The sequence below is a fragment of the Trichomycterus rosablanca genome, chromosome 23 (assembly GCF_030014385.1).
Source record: "Trichomycterus rosablanca isolate fTriRos1 chromosome 23, fTriRos1.hap1, whole genome shotgun sequence".
Taxonomy (NCBI): Eukaryota; Metazoa; Chordata; class Actinopteri; order Siluriformes; family Trichomycteridae; genus Trichomycterus; species Trichomycterus rosablanca.
In genome coordinates, this window is record NC_086010.1 from 15,072,942 (window position 1) to 15,098,275 (window position 25,334).

The window sequence follows — 25,334 nt, forward strand, 5'->3', positions numbered from 1 at the left end:
TGACTATGGTAGACTTGTAGTGCAATTGAAGGCCACGTCGCCTGTGGTTAACGTCTCTTAACGGCCGGGCGGGCACCTAGTAAAGAGTGCAGATGCTAGACTGGCCTTTAGAGATACAAAACAGAGAAGCCAGACTGCTGCTAGAGTGTTACATCAAGCAAGACAGGTATATATACAGTGTATCACAAAAGTGAGTACACCCCTCACATTTCTGCAGATATTGAAGTATATCTTTTCATGGGACAACACTGACAAAATGACACTGACACAATGAAAAGTAGTCTGTGTGCAGCTTATATAACAGTGTAAATTTATTCTTCCCTCAAAATAACTCAATATACAGCCATTAATGTCTAAACCACCGGCAACAAAAGTGAGTACACCCCTAAGAGACTACACCCCTAAATGTCCAAATTGAGCACTGCTTGTCATTTTCCCTCCAAAATGTCATGTGATTTGTTAGTGTTACTAGGTCTCAGGTGTGCATAGGGAGCAGGTGTGTTCAATTTAGTAGTACAGCTCTCACACTCTCTCATACTGGTCACTGAAAGTTCCAACATGGCACCTCATGGAGGGAGGTTTATATCTATATAAGGTAAATCACGCATAAACACCAACTTTAGATTTAAACAGGCACATAAAATAATACAACATTGCAATAGCTATGTACTCATGTACTTTGGCGTGTTGTAGTACATCTAGCAGTTTGTAGGGAATAGGCAGTATAGCACAGCTGTAGATGCCGTTTAGGACGCGTCCCGAGTGCGTTTAATTGCGATGTCAATCACTGTGCTTGGTGTCAGCCGAAACATGGCGGACTACAAGGAGGCACCTCTGGCTACTCGGCCGAAAACATTGGACCCAGCGGAGTATTTTAATGTTTCTCCGGAGTATCGAAGGGCTGAAGAGGAACGCGCTTCGATAAGAGCTCAGCTGAAGCGGCAGTACCAGCTCCAGCTCAACAATCCCCTCCGAAAAGAGCTCATTGTGAGTAGGAGAGAAACTGTTAGCTTGTGGCTAACCAGCGTCTCGAGCGCAAACGGCCGTCGACAGGGTATAAACATTGAAGTTGGAAAATATGAATATTTTTATTAAAATAGACCAAACTTATTATTTTATTACATTTTAAAACACAGACAGTGTTGATAAATAACTACAAGTAAATAAATAAATACAACAAGCCGCTCGGTTATCGTGACCTTGGTGGTTGTTTGTTAGCTAACGCTACCGAAGGTAACCGATGAATGATATTTTACTTGTGTAGTGTAAGTTGTAAACACGTTTCAGTAATTGAATTATATTAATTAATTGCAGCATTAATTTGTATAAAATGTAAAATATGTGAAATGTTCTCAGCAGGCTTAAATTTATTTGTTTATATTGTGCAATGTTTGTCGTTTTATCAGATAATTACTGCCACACTACAGTAATATATTTAATTATACTCTGGCTGTTAAAAGAGAACAACTTAAAATAATAAATACAATTTAAAAGAAACATGAGATATTTTTGCCATTTATCATCATAGCTTGTGGTTGCTTTGCAAATGCAAGACGATTTAGGATAAATTGTGTGCATTAGATTAGATTAGATTAGATTAGACAGACAGACAGACAGACAGATAGATACTTTATTGATCCTTTGCAGGTAATTTCTTTGTTACAGCAGCTCACATCAGACAACAAACAACTGTTTACATACTTACAGCATTCACTAACAGTATTCACAGTAAACATTAGTCTTATGGTGCATGCACAGCATACAAAAATAGGATAGGATAAGACTTTATTTATCCCCTTAGGGAAATTAACTTACAGCAGTAGGAAGACAGAAAAAAACAGAAAGAAATACAACTAAGTGAAAATATTGCACACATAGTGTGTAGTTGTTTACTCTAAAACACATCAAAAAATTATATATACATTAGAAATATGCAAAATATATTACGTATTGCACTTATTGTAATACATTACACATTGCATTTCTTATTACACCATGAACATGTAGGTATAGGTATGAGTGACGTTACATATTATTATTGTTGTAAGCCCTGATGGTAGCGCTCCTTCTTACACAGTGGATGGAGGAGTCTGGTGCTGAAGGAGCTTGTTAGGTCCCCTACAGACTCATGTAGTGGATGTGCGGTGTTGTCCAGGATGGATGACAGCTTGGCTATCATCCTCCTTTCTCCCACCTCCTCTACAGGTTGGAGAGGAAAGTTCAGGACAGAGCTCGCTTTCTTGATGAGCTTGTTTAGTCTTTTTCTGTCTCCTGCTGAGATTGCACCTCCCCAGCACACCACTCCATAGAAGATGGCTGATGCTACCACAGTGTCATAGAAAGATCTTAGCAGTAGTCGGCACACTCCAAAGGACCTCAGTCTCCTCAGTAGGTGGAGGCGACTTTGGCCCTTTCTATATAGGGCATCCGAGTTGCTAGACCAGTCCAGTTTGTTATTGAGGTGAACACCCAGGTATTTGTTCTCCTTCACTATCTCAATGTCCAAACACTGGATGCTCACAGGTGTGGTGTGATGCAACTTTTTTCTGAAGTCAATCACCAATTCTTTAGTTTTACTGGTGTTAATGTGAAGCACATTTAGTTCACACCAGGTAACAAAGTCCTTGATGATCCTCCTATATTCCGGTTTGTTCCCATCAGATAAACATCCAACAATGTATAGGTATATCCAACAATGTAGGTATATCCAACAATACCTACGTCCAGAAATGTAGGTATTTATATGTAAACGTTGGTCTTATGGTGCATGCGTAGCATACAAATTTTTTTTCTTTTAATGGGATGCTGTACGCTTGTCGCTTATCAGTCAACTGTCTATTAATGACGGTTGGTTATCTGTTAAAAGAAATTTAGAATTAGCATCTGTAATTTAAATGGTTATTTTAAGCAACAGCATTAACAGAAGGGTTAATCAAATAATATATATACACTTTTCATTTTCATAAACCACCTGGTTAGAGTCGTGGTGGGTTCGGTTTCACCATGAAACACTGTGTGCAAGGCAGAAATACACTGGACAGGGTGCCAACCCATCCCTAAACGTAGCCAATCATTTACGTGTAGATGCCCACCCAGCCTATGAGTAGTGATGGGCTTGCTTTATACACTTCTGCATCAGCCAAGCAGTTTGTAAACTGATTAAAATACTACATTTATTTTATTGTGAATAATAGGAGCTTGGTGATAAATTTACAGCCCACTTTTATGTACATGTTATGTCTCATGGCATGTTGCTATTGATTGAGCTATTGTAATGGCTGACGAGTCTTAATGCTCTGTTTTTTGGTGTTTTATCGTTTCTTAATTGCAGGAGGACCCTGCCCTCACCCGCTGGATATTCGCACGTACCGAGGTATATAACCACTTCAGACCATCGCCCAAATCATCGCTGATCGCCGGCTTGGTTGGAGTCGTCCCACTTTTTGTGCTGTATTATGTACTGAAGACTGACAGGGTAAGTAAACTGGGAACTCGAGACATGAATGTTTCTGCTGTTGTATCCATCAGAGGTCAAGTAAATTTTTCATAGAACTGAGTCAGTTCCTTGCCTTACGCTCATACCTAATCAAAAATGGTAAACAAATAAAAAGGAATTCACACCATTAAACCAACTTCTTAAATGCCACCTTTAGGACTAGTAAAATATTGATTCCTTTATTTATGATCATTCTGCACAATAACGAGTTTGAAATGACGGCCGCAGCCCTGCAGTCTTTCTTTAAATATTTACTCTGCTGATGTTTAATTGTGGACTTTTGTGGTGCAAGGGGTTTACTAATAATAGGTATGCAAAATTGCCAATTTCTATTAACCTTCAAGCTTCGTGTCGCATTATATACAATATAATTAGCACGTTTTGAATTAAAAAGTCTTTACTGCCACGCTGACTTTATTTAAATAAAGCATAATGTCGAAAAATAGTCGTTTTATGTAGTTAGTCTAATCATAGAGTAAAGATGCGGTTGAGAAATTAATGCTCTTTTAGACTAATTATAAATTAGTTAATAAAAATTATTAGTTAAAATATAGATATAATTATATATGATTATAAAATGAAAATAATAATAAATAAATAATAAACCTTTATACTGCGATATGATGCAAAATATCCACATTTATTTTTATACAAAATCAGGTAACGCATACTGTAGTTCCACATGCACAAAGCCTTGCATGCAGTCAGACTCCCTACTGATGCAAAACAGCTTTGTTTAGGATTTTAATGCTAAATAGTTAAGTGATAGTTCTGCATGGATTTCCTCCAGGAGCTCCAGTTTCCTCCCACAGTTCAAAGACATGCAGTCAGGTTAATTGGAGATACTAAAAATTGCCCTTGGGTGTGTGTCTGTGATGGACTGGCTTCTTGTCCAGGGTGTTTCTGTGTGCCTTGTGCCCATTGAGAGCTGGGAAGGGCTCCAGCACCCCCCACGACCGATTATAATAAGCGGCTTAGAAAGTGAGTGAATTCAGTGATGTAAATAATATAAATACCTAATACACTATTCTGTGTGGATTATTTTTCTTTCCCTCTAATCTAGTCCTGTCCAGTTTCTTGATTGTAGCTTCCTGTGATGCTGCACCACCCATGCTCGTTTCACAGGGCATCAGACCACTGCACCTCTGGAGCACCCTTTATAAACTGTTTTAGTAAAATCGTATCTGGCTTTGCCAAGACATTCTGCTAGAAGACAGAGTATATATGAGCTTTTTCATTTATAAGCACCAAACTGTTTGTATTTTAAATGTATTATCTGTTAAAGTAGATTCTAGTTGAACTGTTAACTGAGCTAAAATCCATGTAATAGTTCAGCATTAGTCAAGTGCATGATGAATACAACAGTAACGTTCATGACATTTACAGTTTTACAGCTCAGCATGATCAGAACTTCTGTTGTTAGTAAAGCACAATGCACCAGGGGTTAAGTGGGTAGCACTGTCGCCTCACAGCAAGAAGGTCCTGGGTTCGATCCCCAGGTGGGGCGGTCCGGGTCCTTTCTGTGTGGAGTTTGCAAGTTCTCCCCGTGTCCGTGTGGGTTTCCTCCCACAGTCCAAAGACATGCAAGTAAGGTGAATTGGAGACACAAAATTGTCCATTGTCCAAATTGTCTGTGTTTGATATATCCTTGTGAACTGATGAATCTTGTGTAATGCGTGACTACTGCTCCGGTCATGAAAGTAACCAATAACCTTCTAATAAACAAACAAACACAGTACACCAGGAAACATTCATCTAGATCCTTTATTAACTTGTATCTGCTTTTACATGATTGCAAATAAGTAGAAATGAGACAGAATTTTTTGCTAGTTGTGTGAAGGACAAAATGAAAACGGCCTCAGTTACATCATAATGAACAGTAGACGTTAATGATGATAATGCCTTTCACTGTAATTTCAGGACAAGAGGGAGCAGCAGATAAAAGATGGAACTTACCAGCGCCCCTACAGACTTTCATACTGAGCACTCGCTTGTATTATTACTTTAATATTAAATTTACTTGTAACTAATAATAAATTCCCTTTATTGAAGGACATCCGACTGCAGGTTTGAGCTCTTTATTAATCATTTTTATTCTTTATAGTTCACTATAGCTAAGCGTTACATTTTTCTTTATTTAGAAATAGAAGCTACAGTTCTGAAGCAGTTTGGACAATCCTGGTCAAACCTCATGTTTTGTTGGTAAGCAATGAAAATATGGTAACATTTTTCACAATATTATAACAAGCCATTAGCTTTATCACACATTTTTGTTTAATTCAGCATCTGTGCTATAAATGTAAAACCAAATCATGACATTCGACCAGGAGTGTCTAAACTGCAGCGTAAAACCGGATACATTGTGTTTATACCATCAAACTTATTCCACTCTGATGTTGCATATTCTCATCTAGTGGACACAAACTGCAGCTTTTTCTACTTGCTGCCAGGTTTCCAGTTTGGGTTGAAATGTTTCTTGAGAGGTTCCCAGCACTGGTAGTAGTTCTTGTCCAGACGCTGGCATGTCTCCAGACCCCACTTGGTGACCGCCATGCTGAAGGAGGACTCGAACATGAAGGCCTGTATCAGACATTTAAAGACAAATTACATTTTATCTTGATATTACAAAATAACTGTAATAAACAAATATACACGATCAGCCATAACATTAAAACCACCTCCTTGTTTCTACACTCACTGTCCATTTAGAAGCACTTGGTAGTTCTACAATTACTGACTGTAGTCCATCTGTTTCTCTACATACTTTTTTAGCCTGCCTTCACCCTGTTCTTCAATGCTTGGGACCACTACAGAGCAGGTATTATTTAAGTGGTGGATCATTCTCAGCACTGCAGTGACCCTGACATGGTGGTGGTGTGTTAGTGTGTGTTGTGCTGGAGTTTTTAAATACCGAGTCCACTCACTATCCACTCTAGACACTCCTACCTAGTTGGTCCACCTTGTAGATGTAAAGTCAGAGACGATCGCTCATCTATTGCTGCTGTTTGAGTCGGTCATCTTCTAGACCATCAGTGGTCACAGGACGCTGTCCATGAGGCGCTGTTGGCTGGATGTTTTTGGTTGGTGGACTATTCTCAGTCCAGCAGTGACAGTGATGTCAGACTGTCACTGTCAGATTCATACCAGCACAACACACACTAACACCACCACCATGTGTGGTCAGTGTCAATGCAGTGCTGAGAATGATCCACCACCCAAATAATACCTACTCTGTAGTGGTCCAGACCATTGAAGAACAGCATGAAAGGGGGTAACAAAGCATGTAGAGAAACAGATGGACTACAGTCAGTAATTGTAGAACTACAAAGTGCTTCTATATGTGAAGTGGAGCTGATAAAATGGACAGTGAGTGTAGAAACATAAATAAATCAAGTGTTTTAAAACAGATTCAAGGAGCAGGGCAAGAATCTAAATCACAGTTTGCAAAGATTTTACAATAAAAGGCCAAATCATCTAAGTGAAGTTGTGGCCAAATCAGGTATGCAGGTCATAATGATGGTGGTGATCCCTAAATACAGGAGCAGCCGAAAGGTTAAAAAGAATGAAGCAATAAATAATTTTGAACAGTCTAAAAATTCCTAATATTGAAATAATGTTTAAATTTTTTTCCCTCCATTAAAATATTTCGTCATTCCTGTTGTGAAAGTGCACTGCCACGTGATACCAAGTGATAGGGTGGTTTAAAATAAACGAAACATACCATAGTTCCCTCGGCGACTCTCTCGGGTTTGAGCACGGCCGTGCTGTTCTTCTCGAAGCAGTCGGCATCGGGTCCGTGCGGGGTCATCATGCTGTGCAGGCTGCCTCCTCCAGGCTGGAAACCCTCTTCCTTCGCCTCATAGTGCCCCGTGATCAAGCCCATGAATTCACTCATACAGTTCCCTACGACACACACAGAGGGTGCTGTAGGACTGCAGGCTGCCTTTTATTTTAACTGGATGTTTAAAGCGGTTCAGACTTACTGTGATAGTAAGGGGGTCGGAAAGTGCGGTCAGCGACCCCCCAGCGAGGAGGGAAGACGACGAAGTCGGCGATGGCGACACCAGGCCGGGTGGTTTTGGCAGTCAGTACAGTGAAGATGGAGGGATCCTACAACAGAGAAGTGTTTTAATACTTGTATTGAATTTAGACATATGGGTTATTTGTATTCGCATACTAAGACATCTGGTATAAAAATGAGAGGTCAGATAATGTTATATTTCTGTTTATTTAAAAGGTTTGTGGCTCATTTCATGAAAATGTTTTTTCCATGTTCTTTCTAGAAGAAGTAAAAACAGTACAGCATTAAAGCGCCTCTAATAAAGTGTGCAGAATATTTCAGAGAACTGCTCTCCTGGGTGACCTGTTCCTGTGGTAGAATCCATCAATAAAATATTTGTGATTGATTAAAAGCTCACAGCTACAAGTAATCTGGTGCACTTTAAATTCATTACAATGTGAAACCAACCAAACCAAATAAAAAAGACACAATATCACAAGTGATTGAAATCTGTATACAGTTCCAAAAATGTTGAGACTGTAGGTAGAATGCAAATGAAACAAAAAGAGCAAAGAAAAGATATTTAATGTTTTACCTCATCAACGTTTTTGATTTTATTAGTATTTTGTTTGTTGTTTAACGCCATGTTTACACATTGGTTATTCTCATGGCAGGATAGGTACCTAACAGTTGTACAGTTTATTTATTAATGTTCTTTGTCTACTGTCCTTTCTGGGTTTAGTTCTAGATGTGTACTATCAGTCCTGTATTTTTCAAAACATTGAGTCTCTGTTTTGGTTTTGTTAAAAATTTCTGTCATTGTATTTGGCATTGCAAGTCTTTGTCGTCCTATGTTATATTTAGTACATTTTGTCAATACATGTTCAATGGTTATTTGTGTATTGCATTGTTCACATATCGGTGGATTTTATTAGTAAATGTATGTAAATAAATCTTTAATTTAACACCAGGAACAACAAAATATCAAAATGTGATTTTAACTTGGGGTAACGTTCAGGTGCAATCATGCAACTGCATAAAAATGTATATAATTTTCTTCGTTTAAGTTGTGTTGCTTTTAATAGACCACTGAAGTCGTGTCGTCATATTGTCGCCCACGCCATGTTGTTATGCCCATATTTGGTAACCCGGGTCTAAGAGAAATTTTAAATGGGGAAAAATGAATGGAGATTTCGAAAATTGCCTCTCGCATCCTGTAGTCATAAAAATTTTTCCAAAGCTGTTACGTTTTGTTTTATGGAGAATCTTCTGTCTTATCACTGGATCGTCTGAATTATGTCAAAATATGAATATTGCTACACGTAAGCTAATGCTACTGCGCACTGAATTGACGTCACTAGACTGGAAGCCTCTTAATTAAGCGCACAAAGCAGCGGGATTCACCAGCGTAACAGTGCAGTGATATCCACAAGTTTTACTTTATATTTTTAGTAGCTAGCTACATTAAAGTAGAAAGCGAGGATGGTCGGGTGTTACGCCTTTGGTTGCAGACACCAAACTGGAGGTATTGCGGGCTGCTCATTGTAGTTCAGTGACGTCTAATTAATGCGCAGTAGCGTTAGCTTTCGTGTAGCATTATTAGTATTACGATCCTTTAACAACCTCGTAATTCAGAGGATCCAGTGATGTACAGGAGAAAAATGTACATAGGACAAAACGTACAGGGTTCTGAACATGTTTATTCAGCACAGGATGCGTTAGAGCCGATTTTTTTGAAAAACCCCGTTCATTTAGCCTATAGGAAATCTGACTTAGACCCGGGTTTCCAAATATGGGTGTAACGAGGACTACAGAATGACGCACGACTTCAGTGTGTCTATTGTCACATTAGTTTGCTAAGTATCCTGAGACTTTCAGTTAATTGTTACAATGGCGAAACCCAAAATCATTCTAGTAGGTTTTTGTGACCCTGACTATGGTAGACTTGTAGTGCAATTGAAGGCCACGTCGCCTGTGGTTAACGTCTCTTAACGGCCGGGCGGGCACCTAGTAAAGAGTGCAGATGCTAGACTGGCCTTTAGAGATACAAAACAGAGAAGCCAGACTGCTGCTAGAGTGTTACATCAAGCAAGACAGGTATATATACAGTGTATCACAAAAGTGAGTACACCCCTCACATTTCTGCAGATATTGAAGTATATCTTTTCATGGGACAACACTGACAAAATGACACTGACACAATGAAAAGTAGTCTGTGTGCAGCTTATATAACAGTGTAAATTTATTCTTCCCTCAAAATAACTCAATATACAGCCATTAATGTCTAAACCACCGGCAACAAAAGTGAGTACACCCCTAAGAGACTACACCCCGAAATGTCCAAATTGAGCACTGCTTGTCATTTTCCCTCCAAAATGTCATGTGATTTGTTAGTGTTACTAGGTCTCAGGTGTGCATAGGGAGCAGGTGTGTTCAATTTAGTAGTACAGCTCTCACACTCTCTCATACTGGTCACTGAAAGTTCCAACATGGCACCTCATGGCAAAGAACTCTCTGAGGATCTTAAAAGACGAATTGTTGCGCTACATGAAGATGGCCAAGGCTACAAGAAGATTGCCAACACCCTGAAACTGAGCTGCAGCACAGTGGCCAAGATCATCCAGCGTTTTAAAAGAGCAGGGTCCACTCAGAACAGACCTCGCGTTGGTCGTCCAAAGAAGCTGAGTGCACGTGCTCAGCGTCACATCCAACTGCTGTCTTTGAAAGATAGGCGCAGGAGCGCTGTCAGCATTGCTGCAGAGATTGAAAAGGTGGGGGGTCAGCCTGTCAGTGCTCAGACCATACGCCACACACTACATCAAATTGGTCTGCATGGCTGTCACCCCAGAAGGAAGCCTCTTCTGAAGTCTCTACACAAGAAAGCCCGCAAACAGTTTGCTGAAGACATGTCAACAAAGGACATGGATTACTGGAACCATGTCCTATGGTCTGATGAGACCAAGATTAATTTGTTTGGTTCAGATGGTCTCAAGCATGTGTGGCGGCAATCAGGTGAGGAGTACAAAGATAAGTGTGTCATGCCTACAGTCAAGCATGGTGGTGGGAATGCCATGGTCTGGGGCTGCATGAGTGCAGCAGGTGTTGGGGAGTTACATTTCATTGAGGGACACATGAACTCCAATATGTACTGTGAAATACTGAAGCAGAGCATGATCCCCTCCCTCCGGAAACTGGGTCGCAGGGCAGTGTTCCAGCATGATAATGACCCCAAACACACCTCTAAGACGACCACTGCTTTATTGAAGAGGCTGAGGGTAAAGGTGATGGACTGGCCAAGCATGTCTCCAGACCTAAACCCAATAGAACATCTTTGGGGCATCCTCAAGCGGAAGGTGGAGGAGCGCAAAGTCTCGAATATCCGCCAGCTCCGTGATGTCGTCATGGAGGAGTGGAAAAGCATTCCAGTGGCAACCTGTGAAGCTCTGGTAAACTCCATGCCCAGGAGAGTTAAGGCAGTTCTGGGAAATAATGGTGGCCACACAAAATATTGACACTTCAGGAACTTTCACTAAGGGGTGTACTCACTTTTGTTGCCGGTGGTTTAGACATTAATGGCTGTATATTGAGTTATTTTGAGGGAAGAATAAATTTACACTGTTATATAAGCTGCACACAGACTACTTTTTATTGTGTCAAAGTGTCATTTTGTCAGTGTTGTCCCATGAAAAGATATACTTAAATATCTGCAGAAATGTGAGGGGTGTACTCACTTTTGTGATACACTGTGTATATATGTGTGTGTGTGTCTGTGTGCGTGTTGATTGGTTGAAAAATATGTGTGCTTTTCATGATGTCCCAACTTTTTTGGAGTTGGGGTAGTATATCCAGTTTATTCAATTTATCTACCCAACACGGGCAGCACGGTGGCTAAGTGGGTAGCACTGTCGCCTCACAGCAAGGTGGTCCTGGGTTTGATCCTCAGGTGGAGCGTTCTGGGTCCTTTCTGTGTGGAGTTTGCATGTTCTCCCCGTGTCCGCGTGGGTTTCCTCCCACAGTCCAAAGCCATGCAAGTGAGGTGAATTGGAGATACTAAATTGTCCATGACTGTGTTCCATATTAAGCTTGTGAACCGATAAATCTTGTGTAACGAGTAACTACCGTTCCTGTCATGAATGTAACCAAAGTGTAAAACATGACGTTAAAATCCTAATAAACAAACAAATCTACCCAACACTACTTCTATCCATTTATATTATATCATCTATTCATAAACATGAATCTGGACCTGCAGTGACCCTGCCCAGGATAAAGCGGTTGATGAAAACGACTGAGACGACTTGGGTAAGTATTCGCTTTTTTTGCAGCACGGTGATTTAAATTTCACTCATTTCTCCTGGTTAATTGTCCTAGATTCTCACGGGTTATAAGGGTCACTTTGATTAAAACATCCTGACATTTTTAAAGTCATTTTAGTTTGAAGATTTGCTGGGCCATGCATGCACCTTCTTGGAATTACTGTATATCGGCAAGAATAGAGGGTTTGGTTGTGTGCAAGTTTTAGACGTGGTGTGTGGCACGGTGTGTACAAATGAAGATGGTAATGCAGGACATTTTTTAGAGAAAGACAATGCAAACCCCTAACCGTAAGCTTGTTTGACATCGCATTTCATATGGAGTAGTGGCTATAACAGCCTTGTTCTTCTGAAAAGGCATTTAAGAAAATTATGGAGTCTGTCTGTGGGAATTTGTGCCAGTTTTGCCAAAATAGCATTTGTAAGAGCAGGCACTGATGCTAAATAAGAAGGCCTGCCCCCAAATTTCTCTCAAAGGTGCTTCCTTAATGGGTTAAGGTCAGGGCTCTAAACTAGCTCACACTGTTGGCTATATTTGATTACATTACTTATTAGACTACATTAAACATATACTACTTTTGTTTTTAGGGATTTCTAATTATAGTTTTTAACCCAGTTAATTACTTTCACAGGCAATCAAACATGGGTCAGAGCAAGTACATTAAAGGATAAATTAGCCCAGTCTTTGGTCATCCCAAGGAGAAATAGCAGGCCTGTTAAAATAGCATACAACTACATTCTAGCGAATTGCAAAAGATCACTCCTACCTCTCTCATTCACCCTTTTGCCAACTGGCAGAAGCTTCTGCAGCGTTGGCTCGAGGCCTAGCAGAATGCAACAGGCTATCAGGCTATTGAACTCAATCCTGCCCCATTCCACACGTATCACCCTGAACTTTACCTCAACAAACAGCAGGGCGACACGGTGGCTAAGTGGGTAGCGCTGTCGCCTCACAGCAAGAAGGTCCTGGGTTCGGTCCCCAGGTGGGGCCTGGAGTTTGCATGTTCTCCCCGTGTCCGCGTGGGTTTCCTCCGGGTGCTCCGGTTTCCTCCCACAGTCCAAAGACGTGCAAGTGAGGTGAATTGGAGATACTAAATTGTCCATGACTGTGTTCGATATAACCTTGTGTGAACTGATGAATCTTGTGTAATTAGTAACTACTAACGTTCATGTCATGAATGTAACCAAAGTGTAAAACATGACGTTAAAATCCTAATAAACAAACAAACAAACAGCAACCCTGATCACTTTCTCTTTTGGACTCATGGCCACTGGACTGTCACTTTAATTCCAATGCACAACCATTTTTAACTTACGCCTGTCTCAAATGTATTCAGGTTTATTCAAGCTATGTAGCACGACTACCTCAATACAACCGTGTTGTGTGTACAGGTCATGTGTAGGTCCTGTCAACATATTTGTCAGAGCGTGGGTTTGTTTCTCTGTGTACTGTACTCTATGACGATGAAACCCACTTGGACTTGAAACAGTCAAAGGTGTAGGTTGCGGTACTCACTGCATGGTCGAACGCAACGCAGTTGATAACCATGAACTTCTCAAGGTCGTACTTGTATGGGGTGTAGTTTCCATGCCACGCCACCACATCAAATGGTGAATGGTCCTGTAAAACAAGACAACATACTAATGATGAGGAGCACATTGTGAAATGGCCTAGAAATGTCAAGTGAGAGAAATCTGACCAGATCAGAATTTATTCCCTGGGTTATTTTTTTTTTAACTAGACCAGATAATGCATCGAGTAAAACTTTTCAAATATTTTCTTTCTACCAAGAAGAAAATTGTGGAGTGGTTATATAGTGAAGAAATTTCTTTATCTTGATTGTTAGAAAAGAAAAAGCAATTTTATATAAAGCTTTGTTAAAAACGTTGCACTAGGTAGACCTTGAATGGTGGCTGTAAAATCAATATAATTCATTACAGCCAAAACTACCTGCAGTCCTGACCCCTTATTCTTTCCTGTTGCTTTACCAGAATCACAAAGCTCATATTGTGCAACAAATCTCTGCTACAGCTTAAATCACAAACCCAAATGCACGCAAGAGCTTGTACGGTTACATTCGCTCTAACAAAGACGTTTTCTACACGCCCTGGGGCTTCCCGGACCCTGAGGTTTGCAATCTCGCAGACGTTACGGCTTGCAGGATAACTCCACCAGACTTCATTAAAACGGTGGAAAAAAAACCACCGTACGCACAAAACACAAACACACTGGCCCAGTCAAGCAAATAATAAGTTAATTTGAGCAATTTCAGAGCTCAGCTGGGGATCAGAACAGCAGGACAAGACAGCGGTCGCTCGCCGCCGAGATGAGCTCCAACCTCTTGCGCTTAATCTGGTTCTGTCTGGCATGAACACTTCCTCTACATATCTGATGCATTATGATGCCGAACGATCCCACCCTGATGATGTTTAGCTCTGATGTGAGAATGCTCAGTCGGTACGTTTTTCTAACAAACACCAGCGAGTCAATCTAATTACACACACAACAGGACACTGGTGAAAGTAATTTTCGAACTAAATATGCTGTAATGAATGCCGAACTCAGGAAATAGCTTCCGGATGGAAAGATTTTTCAAAGTAAAAATACCAAGGGTGCTAAACTTCGCTAATTAAATATAATTAAGACCCACGGATTTGAGAAAACGGGAGCATGCTGATTCTTTATTAAACCATTAACGGCTTTAATAATTAACAACCTGCCGTTATCAGAATGATGAATCTGAAACTGAACCTTTCAAAGGATCACGGGTTTGAGCATGAAGACGAGAGGTAAAAATCCCAGTTTTTGCTGTGCAGAAAAGAACTGCCTAACACTGACACTGTAACTCCAAAAAAGATTGCCATTAATGCAATTCATGAAACCGTTTCAGTGAGCAAGTTCCACAAACCTGACTTTTGCTACAGAGCTAACTGATCCAGCTGTTCTTAATGGAATAGATGCCCACTCTGTAAAATTCAGATTAGGTGTTGACCGCCAATGCCAGGCCAGAGGGCAGAAGGCACCTTACTCTATATGCAGGGACAGATCGACCTGGGCCATGGTTGGTTTTCTCAGCAGGACAATGGCCCAAAGTATACCTCAAAATCAAAACCAAAGTGGTTCTCTGACCACAGAATCAAGGTTTTGTCATAGCCATCCCAGTCCCCAGCCCTAAAGTAAACCCCATGTGTTGCCCAGTCTAGGGCTGCAACGATTAGTCGACATAATCGATAACGTCGACTACAAAAATTTGACGACGTGGAATTTCACTGTCGACGCGTCGTTATTATTGCAACGCACTAAAGGGACTGCAGGGGGCGCAGCATCGCTTCCATGGCGCAGCGGGGAGTTTATGAAGACAGAGAGGCAAAGATAGAGAGACCGAAACCTTCTAAAGTATTTCAGGAGCATTTCAGCCAAAATAACCCAAAGAAACGAGCTGAACGCAGACGCTACAAAGCAAAGTTATGGTTTCACGCCAGCACTACGGTGAAACGCCAGCACCCTGCAGCTGTGATGACAGGTAAGTTTTTACACAGCTTTGTTCTTTAACCAACGTAGTTAATGTTTGTTAATGCTAGAGCACTTATCGGAAAACTTCCTAAGAGTTTGCTATTTTTTAGGTTTGTTAGCTAGCTAACGCATTAAGTGCAATAGTTAATCAGTAATTTATATGAGTAACGTTATATAACTTAACATTATAGCCTAACGCTACCCTGTCTCGTCTTCCATATTTTTTGCTCTTGTTAATGAAAGCCTTCATTCTAAATAATAAGCCTCATCCACTTAATGATAGCTAGTTAGCTCAGCAGATAATTCAGTTAAGATATTTACCCTGTTATGGTTTAGTTGGCATAGCCAGTAAACTATTTGTAATAAACTATGATACATAGCCTTCAGTTTGTGATAATTAATACAGCTTTCTCTTTTGCTCTTTCTATTAATAGCACTAAGCAATGGAGTGTGGATGAAAAGAGGTTCATGCACCCCTCAGATGGCTGAGATCTTCACAGACAGCATTCACATGTTTCTCAACGACATGTTATATATGTTTTTGACTTCCAGAGTGATAACTTCTGAAACATAACAGTTTCTAATGCTGTCCAAAGCTTTCTTATTTCATTGAGTTTTTTTTATTGTGATTGTGTATTAATGTTTCAAATATATTTAATTAAACTATCAAGCTGAAGTTTCATATTCATGTTTCATGGGTCATTATTTTTATTTGATATTGGAACTTAAATAACATAACAGAGTTTTGTTATGTTAAGGCAGAGATGGAGGGTATGACATAAATCGTTGACTAGTCGACTAATTGAAAAAAAAAAAAAAAAAAAATCGTCAGATTATTCGACTACTAAAATAATCGTTAGTTGTAGCCCTAGCCCAGTCCAGTATGTATTTAAGTGCATGTGTATGTGTGTGTGTGTGTATATACAAACATACATACAGTGGAACCTCCATTTAACAGATTTCGAATTTAACCTTTTTTCGCCTTTTTCCTCAGTGTTTTACGCTTTATTTTTGCTAAGTTATGCACAACAACTGCTCCAGTAGCCACCAGCAGTGCTTCAGACTTAGAATAATAGATACTCTGAGTTTATTTGTTTGTTTATTAGGATTTTAACGTCATGTTTTTACACTTTTGGTTACATTCATGACAGGAACGGTAGTTACTCGTTACACAAGATTCATCAGTTCACAAGGTTATATCAAACACAGTCATGGACAATTTAGTGTCACCAATTCACCTCACTTGCACGTCTTTGGACTGTGGGAAGAAACCGGAGCTCCCGGAGGAAACTCACTCAGACACAGGGAGAACATGCAAACTCCACACAGAAAGGACCCGGACTGCCCCACCTGGGGATCGAACCCAGGACCTTAATAACGTGAATGTGTAGTGCTGTGTTTGCGTATATTTTCGCACCGCCTGTGTGGGTTTCCTCCGGGTGCTCCGGTTTCCTCCCACAGTCCAAAGACGTGCAAGTGAGGTGAATAGGAGATACTAAATTGTCCATGACTGTGTTTAATATAACCCTGAGAAGTGATGAATCTTGTGTAATGAGTAACTACGTAACCAAAGAGTAAAACATGACGTTAAAATCCTAATAAACAAACAAATAACAATTAAAATGTGAATATTTTTATTCCTCTACCAATTACACTGTTAGACCATACACGTAACTAAAGCTTTATAATTGCATTTAGAAAGTGTTCAAATGTGTTGTCCAGAAATGATAAAGTACAAAAAAAAAAAACATTTTGTTTTCCATTTTGTTAGTAATTTAAAGCGCTTAGCATTAGCTTCATTAATTTAGCTCCCCTAACAACCGAACTCGCTAACGCTAGCGTGTAGCTTAGCATCATTAGCATCGACACGGTAAAATTAGTAAAAGCTAGTTTTTAAGTTTTTTTTCCTTTAATTCCTTTCAGTTTTGTTCTAAGCTTTAATAAAAGTGAAATATTACCTGTTTACTGACGTTTGTGGTTTGGAGAAAGACATTGTTGAGACACTGAAATCTTTTACTTCTTCAGTCGCCGTTCAACGAAGAAACTAAATCTTACGGTTTGAATCTTTAGAGTCGAATTTAAATTCGTAATTGGAATGACTGGAATCGAAGAATCGACTCTTTGAATCGACACCCTTTGAAGCTTTTACATTGAAAGCTGCTGTTTTCTCAAAAACGAATCATCTTTTGTGTTTTTTTCGAGATGAATACCTTAAATGAATAGTTATTTTTAAAGAATCATGTGATTAAACACGTTTAAGTTGTTAGATAGGGTATAACTGAAGTACTTGTTCATCAAAAGGACACAATAATTGCTAAAAAAAATCATTTGCATCAGTCATTTTTCATTAAAATGAGAAAATACTATAAAATAGAAGTGTAACACTAATGCCAAACAACAAAACCTATTTAAACTCAAATTACTTCAGACTGTTTACATGTAATGTGCAGTCCTGGTCCTTTCTGTGTGGAGTTTGCATGTTCTCCCCGTGTCTGCGTGGGTTTCCTCCGGGTGCTCCGGTTTCCTCCCACAGTCCAAAGACATGCAAGTGAGGTGAACTGGAGATACTAAATTGTCCATGACTGTGTTCGTAACTACAAAGAGTGTAAAACACGACATTAAAAACCCTAATAAACAAACAATAAATAAACATGTAATGTGTAACATGTTATTAAAATGTAAATGTAAACATTTATTTATGATTTCACTTGTGTTTAAGGCATTTAATGTGACAACAATTACATTAAATTAAACAGAAAAATTTATTTTTTCTATAAATTAGTTATAAATAAATTAGCTATCAATATTGGTGTTATTCTTTCGACAAAATGTTAAATATGCATTACTGAAAGAGACGTCATATCAAAGTCTACTACGCTTGCTCAACACTGCTAAGACCCGGGTTCAAATATCAGTGGTGCTATCAGCTGGCAAAGGGTCTACAAAAACATGATTGGCTATGTCTAAGGAAGAGGGGTGACCTAAGCCATGCAATGGATTGCAATAATGCCCTGTCTAAGGTATTCCTGCCCTGCACTCAGTGTTTCCGGGTAGAACTGGACCCAGTGCAACCCTGAGCAGAATAAAGCGGTTGATTATTATGAATATATACCATGCCCCAGGTCCCATGCCCCAGTCCCACTCTTGCCACCCAATCCAAATTATGACCCACCTACAGGGTCCCACTTCTTAACATTGTTGCTCGAGAGTGTTGCCTCTAATTTACCTGCTGACATGAGAAGAGCTTCCCCTGGTACTTGTTGATGACGGTATAACCACTGGCAACAGTGCGATCTTCGAACCAAGCCACTGGAGTCAAGAAATCTCTGGGATTAGCTAGTCCATTAGCTCCTAAAATAAATATAGAAAATAATAGTGAGTTAATATTATCTTAATTAATTAATAAAACACCTCAGACTCTATGTGGTTCAGCCTGGGGCATACCTATGGGTCCAAGGTCTGGCAGCTCAAAGTGAGCACCATATATCTCAAGGATGTAGCCCCTTGTCTCGCCGAACACATCCACGCTAAAGCGCATTCCTTGCTAAAGGATATTAAGGAAGACAATTCAAATTTAAAATCAGTTTTAAAAAACAATAACGATGTATTTAAAGTTGTGGCAGACCAACCTGAATGACACAGATCTCATTGGGCTTAACCAGCATCTTTCCAAACTCTGTGGTGATCAGGATTTCACCTTGTTGTGGCACTGAAATATTAGATAAATATTTATTAATGCCATTAATATCATCTATCGGTAAATAATAAATAGTAGCTTTATTGACATAATATAATTGTTATGGTTTCTTACCAATAAGGAAATCTCCATCTGAGTTCTGGAAGCATCTAGGGGGTAAAATAAAAATGTTAAATAAAAAATTGGGCAACACACTACAGTAGCATCATGAGCCATGTTTAAGCTGCGGTAGCCACTGACCGATTAACCATAGAGACGTTGCAGGTGTACACATGGATGGCCACCCCATTACGGGATTTTGAATCCCCTGCACCACAGACAGTATGCAGACCCTAAGAAACATGTAATGCAAGATTTAAAGAAAGCACTGACACTTGAACACCTGAGAAAAATGAAGGATAGGGGTATGTTACAGTTTGAAACTTACATCTACAAAGTCCACTTTCTTCGCTGAGGATTTGGTAATGGTAAATGGCAACCATCGAAGCTTGTTAAATAAATAAAAATAAAAAAACAATTAAATATTGAAACAGTAAATAATAGACTGACAAAAATATGTATATATGCAAGCCAAGTAGAGCATTTTACTTTACTGATACCTGGTTGGGATCAGGCTCCATTTCATTCCAGTTCTCAGTTAGATTTCCACTGTTAATGGGAGTGAAGGGTTTGTGTCTGACAGATGGTAGTATCCGGTACAGCCAACTAAAACAAAAAAATACTTTAACTACTCAAAAAACTCACCTAGTAGTGATCTTCGACTTGATACATCATTATATGCATTACCTGTAGCGGATATAAAAGCATAAAAGAATAGGAAAAGGGGCCATTGGACGGTTGTTAAACTATATTGTATTTGGTACAGCTTGAGTTTTCTTTTCTGCCTTTGCAAGGAGACCAGTGATCCATGTATTTTATACTCATGGAAAGCTGTTTGTATACAGTAGATGCTTTGCGACCCAAAACCGTAGCCATGAATTGAACACTGGATTGACCAAATCTGGGGGGTTGGTTTCCGGCCATATCAACAGCTGATGGGAATCGACGGATCCTAACGTTATGCAAAGCTACAGAGTAGAATATAATAATTTATTATTATTTACTTTTATCAGTGTGAATAAGGGGGCATTTGGGATGGGGGGCATGGTGGCTCGGTGGGTAGCACTGTCACCTCACAGCAAGAAGATCCTGGGTTCGATCCCCAGGCGGGGCGGTCCGGGTCCTTTCTGTGTGGAGTTTGCATGTTCTCCCTGTGTCTGTTTGGGCTTCCTCCGGGAGCTCCGGTTTCCTCCCACAGTCTAAAAACATGCAGTCAGGTTAATTGGAGACACTGAATTGCCCTATAGGTGAATGTGTGTGGGTGTATGTGTGTCCGCCCCGCGATGGACTGGCGCCCCGTCCAGGGTGTTGCTGTGTGCCTTGTGCCCATTGAAAAGCTGGGCTCCAGCAGCCACCCTCCCCCCCCCTTGCGACACAATTTGGATAAGCGGTTAAGAAAGTGAGTGAGTGAGTGAGTAAATACTGGGGGTTGTGCCCACCCCAATATACATTTTGGTTATGGCCTTGTTTTATATATATATATATATATATATATATATATATATATACTGTATATATATATATATACAGTGTATCACAAAAGTGAGTACACCCCTCACATTTCTGCAGATATTTAAGTATATCTTTTCATGGGACAACACTGACAAAATGACACTTTGACACAATGAAAAGTAGTCTGTGTGCAGCTTATATAACAGTGTAAATTTATTCTTCCCTCAAAATAACTCAATATACAGCCATTAATGTCTAAACCACCGGCAACAAAAGTGAGTACACCCCTAAGAGACTACACCCCGAAATGTCCAAATTGAGCACTGCTTGTCATTTTCCCTCCAAAATGTCATGTGACTCGTTAGTGTTACTAGGTCTCAGGTGTGCATAGGGAGCAGGTGTGTTCAATTTAGTAGTACAGCTCTCACACTCTCTCATACTGGTCACTGAAAGTTCCAACATGGCACCTCATGGCAAATAACTCTCTGAGGATCTTAAAAGACGAATTGTTGCGCTACATGAAGATGGCCAAGGCTACAAGAAGATTGCCAACACCCTGAAACTGAGCTGCAGCACAGTGGCCAAGATCATTCAGCGTTTTAAAAGAGCAGGGTCCACTCAGAACAGACCTCGCGTTGGTCGTCCAAAGAAGCTGAGTGCACGTGCCCAGCGTCACATCCAACTGCTGTCTTTGAAAGATAGGCGCAGGAGTGCTGTCAGCATTGCTGCAGAGATTGAAAAGGTGGGGGGTCAGCCTGTCAGTGCTCAGACCATACGCCGCACACTACATCAAATTGGTCTGCATGGCTGTCACCCCAGAAGGAAGCCTCTTCTGAAGTCTCTACACAAGAAAGCCCGCAAACAGTTTGCTGAAGACATGTCAACAAAGGACATGGATTACTGGAACCATGTCCTATGGTCTGATGAGACCAAGATTAATTTGTTTGGTTCAGATGGTCTCAAGCATGTGTGGCGGCAATCAGGTGAGGAGTACAAAGATAAGTGTGTCATGCCTACAGTCAAGCATGGTGGTGGGAATGCCATGGTCTGGGGCTGCATGAGTGCAGCAGGTGTTGGGGAGTTACATTTCATTGAGGGACACATGAACTCCAATATGTACTGTGAAATACTGAAGCAGAGCATGATCCCCTCCCTCCGGAAACTGGGTCGCAGGGCAGTGTTCCAGCATGATAATGACCCCAAACACACCTCTAAGACGACCACTGCTTTATTGAAGAGGCTGAGGGTAAAGGTGATGGACTGGCCAAGCATGTCTCCAGACCTAAACCCAATAGAACATCTTTGGGGCATCCTCAAGCGGAATGTGGAGGAGCGCAAAGTCTCGAATATCCGCCAGCTCCGTGATGTCGTCATGGAGGAGTGGAAAAGCATTCCAGTGGCATTCTGTAAAGCTCTGGTAAACTCCATGCCCAGGAGAGTTAAGGCAGTTCTGAGAAATAATGGTGGCCACACAAAATATTGACACTTCAGGAACTTTCACTAAGGGGTGTACTCACTTTTGTTGCCGGTGGTTTAGACATTAATGGCTGTATATTGAGTTATTTTGAGGGAAGAATAAATTTACACTGTTATATAAGCTGCACACAGACTACTTTTCATTGTGTCAAAGTGTTATTTTGTCAGTGTTGTCCCATGAAAAGATATACTTAAATATCTGCAGAAATGTGAGGGGTGTACTCACTTTTGTGATACACTGTATATTGTTTATGCATTTTCTCCCCTTTTTCTCCCTTTTAGCTCGTCCAATTGCCCGATTGCCCCCTCTGTGTACGTACATGGGCACAGGGAAGTCACTAGAGAAGTGTCTATAAAATGTATTATGTATGGCTTATTATTCAAAGAACCTAAACGTACCTTCTTTTATTGCTCCCTCGTGGGCAAGTAAAGGCAGAACCAGAGAGCTGCTCAGCATACAGGCCATATGGACACACTTGAGGAGAGTTCTAAAATACAATTAGGTTCACTCAGTGCATGACAAGATGATATTGGACATAGTACTTCATATTCATACGTGACAAAACTGTAGGCATTGGCATTACCTGGCCTTCAGGGAGGGACCCAGGACAGCGAGGATCCTCTGAGGCAAACTCATTGTCAAAGCCACTCAGGTACTGAAAACATATAGGAAAGCATATTGACAATCCTGGGCTTCAATCATAGATAAATACAGTATATGGCCAAAAGTATGTGGACACCTGACCATTAACATGTTGGAAATTCTATTCTACAACCATGCCAAGATCTAGTCATCTCTCTTAATGACTCTTAGATTAAATCATCTGAAAATGTACAAAACCTGGGTGTTTTCCTGGATAGCCAGCTATAATTTTCGGCTTATGTTGCTAACTTGAGTTAATCGTGTTAAGTCTTCCTATACAATATCAGAAAGATTCAGCCATTCCTCTCTATGGAAACCACTCAGATTCTTGACCAATCTCTTGTCACTTCGTGACTGGACTACTGCAACTCCCTTAAGGCAGATCTTCCCATGTCCACCATCAGAGCTCTTCAACCAATATGAAATGTGGCTGCACACCTGGTTTCAATCAACTCCACTGCTGTGCTTTCTTACCCCAGCTTCCTGTACAGGGACAAGCCGTAGCCTAGTGGTTAAGGTACAGGACTAGTAATCAGAAGGTTGCTGGTTCAAGCCCCACCATGGCCAGGTTGCTGCTGTTGGGCCCTTGAGCAAGGCCCTTAACCCTCAGTTGCTCAGACTGTATACTGTAACTATAATGTAAATCGCTTTGGATAAAGGCGTCTGCTAAATGCTAAAAACGTAAATGTACATTCCCAGGTTCAATTTAAAACAATGATGCTGGCTTACCAGTTCCATTTTACCTTGGAGCATTTGGCAAACCTTGTTCTGTATCACGTACCCTTTGAGCTTTAAATCTGGCACATCTTGATCCACCCATCAGAGGACATGAATTAAGGCTCTTCTCTGTACTGGGGCAGTTGTAGCCTAGCGGTTAAGGTACCGGACTAGTAATTGAAAGGTCGCTGGTTCAAGTCCCACCACTGCCAGGTTGCCAATGTTGGGCCCTTGAGCAAGGCCCTTAAGCCTTAATTGCTTAGATAATATACTGTCACAGTACTCTAACACTCATGCAGCCCAAGACCATGATGCTACCACCACCATGCTTGACTGTAGGCAAGATACAGTTGTCTTGGTACTTCTCACCAGGGCGCCGCCACACATGCTGGACACCATCTGAGCCAAACAAGTTTATCTTGGTCTCGTCAGACCACAGGGCATTCCAGTAATCCATGTTCTTGGACTGCTTGTCTTCAGCAAACTGTTTGCGGGCTTTCTTGTGCGTCAGCTTCCTTCTGGGATGATGACCATGCAGACCGAGTTGATGCAGTGTGCGGCGTATGGTCTGAGCACTGACAGGCTGACCTCCCACGTCTTCAACCTCTGCAGCAATGCTGGCAGCACTCATGTGTCTATTTTTTAAAGCCAACCTCTGGATATGACGCCGAAGACGTGGACTCAACTTCTTTGGTCGACCCTGGCGAAGCCTGTTCCGAGTGGAACCTGTCCTGGAAAACCGCTGTATGACCTTGGCCACCATGCTGTAGCTCAGTTTCAGGGTGTTAGCAATCTTCTTATAGCCCAGGCCATCTTTGTGGAGAGCAACAATTCTATTTCTCACATCCTCAGAGAGTTCTTTGCCATGAGGTGCCATGTTGAATATCCAGTGGCCAGTATGAGAGAATTGTACCCAAAACACCAAATTTAACAGCCCTGCTCCCCATTTACACCTGGGACCTTGACACATGACACCAGGGAGGGACAACGACACATTTGGGCACAATTTGGACATGTTCACTGTGGGGTGTACTCACTTATGTTGCCAGCTATTTAGACATTAATGGCTGTGTGTTGAGTTATTTTCAGAAGACAGTAAATCTACACTGCTATACAAGCTGTACACTGACTACTCTAAGTTATATCCAAGTTTCATGTCTATAGTGTTGTCCCATGAAAAGATGTAATAAAATATTTGCAGAAATGTGAGGGGTGTACTCACTTTTGTGATACACTGTATATATATATATGTGTGTGTGTGTGTGTGTGTGTATATGTGTGTATGTAAATATGTGTTTATGTATATTTATCTGTGTGTATGTATATGTGTGTGTGTATATATATACAGTATATATATATATATATATATATATATATATATATATATATATATACATATATTGTATGTCCTTGTTTTATTTAAATTGTTGTCTTAAAAAACTATAGAATAAAAGCATTTTCACCCAGGGCTTCACCCACTGTATTTTTAGGTTTAGGTTCTTTAGTTTTAGGTTTAAATATATTTATTATTATTTAATTAATTGATCAAATTAATAAAACACTAAGAGCCAACAGAAATATACAGTATCAGGTTGTAAATTTAAAAAAATGCTAAAACCAGACTGCATTACTGCAAACTTTGCTTTCTTTCCCTGAGCTGAAAGTCATCTGTTCTGGCTGTGCTGCCTTTGCTGCGATCTGATTGGTTAACCGGAAACGCCCCTCAAACTCCAAAACAGTGCAAACAACATTAAACACAGAGACACTACATTACTATGTACTGCTTATAATGTTCTTGTATAATGAGCGCTACTTACCTTCAGACCGGCCATTATGACTGAATCTTTAATGATCTTATGATCTTTAATGTTCTAAAAATGAACTTTCCACAACAACAAGCTGTGCAGTGAGCAGCACCTCCAACCTC

General features: G+C 40.4%; 2 protein-coding genes across 3 annotated transcripts; one reads left to right on the plus strand and one right to left on the minus strand.

Moving 5' to 3' along the window:
* Window positions 1-696: 696 nt before the first annotated feature.
* On the plus strand, window positions 697-5,552 carry ndufb4 (NADH:ubiquinone oxidoreductase subunit B4). 2 transcript variants are annotated; one of them, XM_062985740.1, is made up of 3 exons: window positions 781-987; window positions 3,332-3,475; window positions 5,417-5,552. In XM_062985740.1, the coding sequence occupies exons 1-3, from the start codon at window positions 811-813 to the stop codon at window positions 5,477-5,479; spliced, it is 384 nt and encodes a 127-aa protein (XP_062841810.1). In that variant the 5' UTR covers window positions 781-810; the 3' UTR covers window positions 5,480-5,552. The 2 variants fall into 2 exon arrangements, with proteins under 2 accessions (XP_062841811.1, XP_062841810.1); XM_062985741.1 differs by lacking the exon at window positions 5,417-5,552 and having other exon boundaries at window positions 697-1,054; window positions 3,332-3,422.
* hgd (homogentisate 1,2-dioxygenase) lies at window positions 5,243-25,334 on the minus strand. The gene is made up of 14 exons (XM_062985737.1): window positions 25,225-25,334; window positions 22,632-22,703; window positions 22,447-22,535; window positions 19,620-19,725; window positions 19,448-19,507; window positions 19,261-19,352; window positions 19,135-19,169; window positions 18,953-19,032; window positions 18,768-18,867; window positions 18,550-18,674; window positions 13,326-13,430; window positions 7,480-7,606; window positions 7,218-7,399; window positions 5,243-6,076 (listed from the first exon to the last, which is right to left on the minus strand). Exons 1-14 carry the CDS (start codon window positions 25,237-25,239, stop codon window positions 5,933-5,935), a joined length of 1,332 nt encoding a protein of 443 aa, XP_062841807.1. The 5' UTR covers window positions 25,240-25,334; the 3' UTR covers window positions 5,243-5,932.

What these genes read in the sequence shown, in the direction of transcription:
- ndufb4 (XM_062985740.1), top strand. Translation starts at nt 811, where the DNA reads ATGGCGGACTACAAGGAGGCACCTCTGGCTACTCGGCCGAAAACATTG. An exon ending in CCCTCCGAAAAGAGCTCATT is followed by an intron (nt 988 to 3,331) that starts GTGAGTAGGAGA and finishes TCTTAATTGCAG; the next exon opens with GAGGACCCTGCCCTCACCCG. An exon ending in ATGTACTGAAGACTGACAGG is followed by an intron (nt 3,476 to 5,416) that starts GTAAGTAAACTG and finishes CTGTAATTTCAG; the next exon opens with GACAAGAGGGAGCAGCAGAT.
- hgd (XM_062985737.1), bottom strand. An exon ending in TGGAGCCTGATCCCAACCAG is followed by an intron (nt 19,508 to 19,619) that starts GTATCAGTAAAG and finishes TTATTTAACAAG; the next exon opens with CTTCGATGGTTGCCATTTAC. An exon ending in CCGACCCCCTTACTATCACA is followed by an intron (nt 7,400 to 7,479) that starts GTAAGTCTGAAC and finishes TGTGTGTCGTAG; the next exon opens with GGAACTGTATGAGTGAATTC.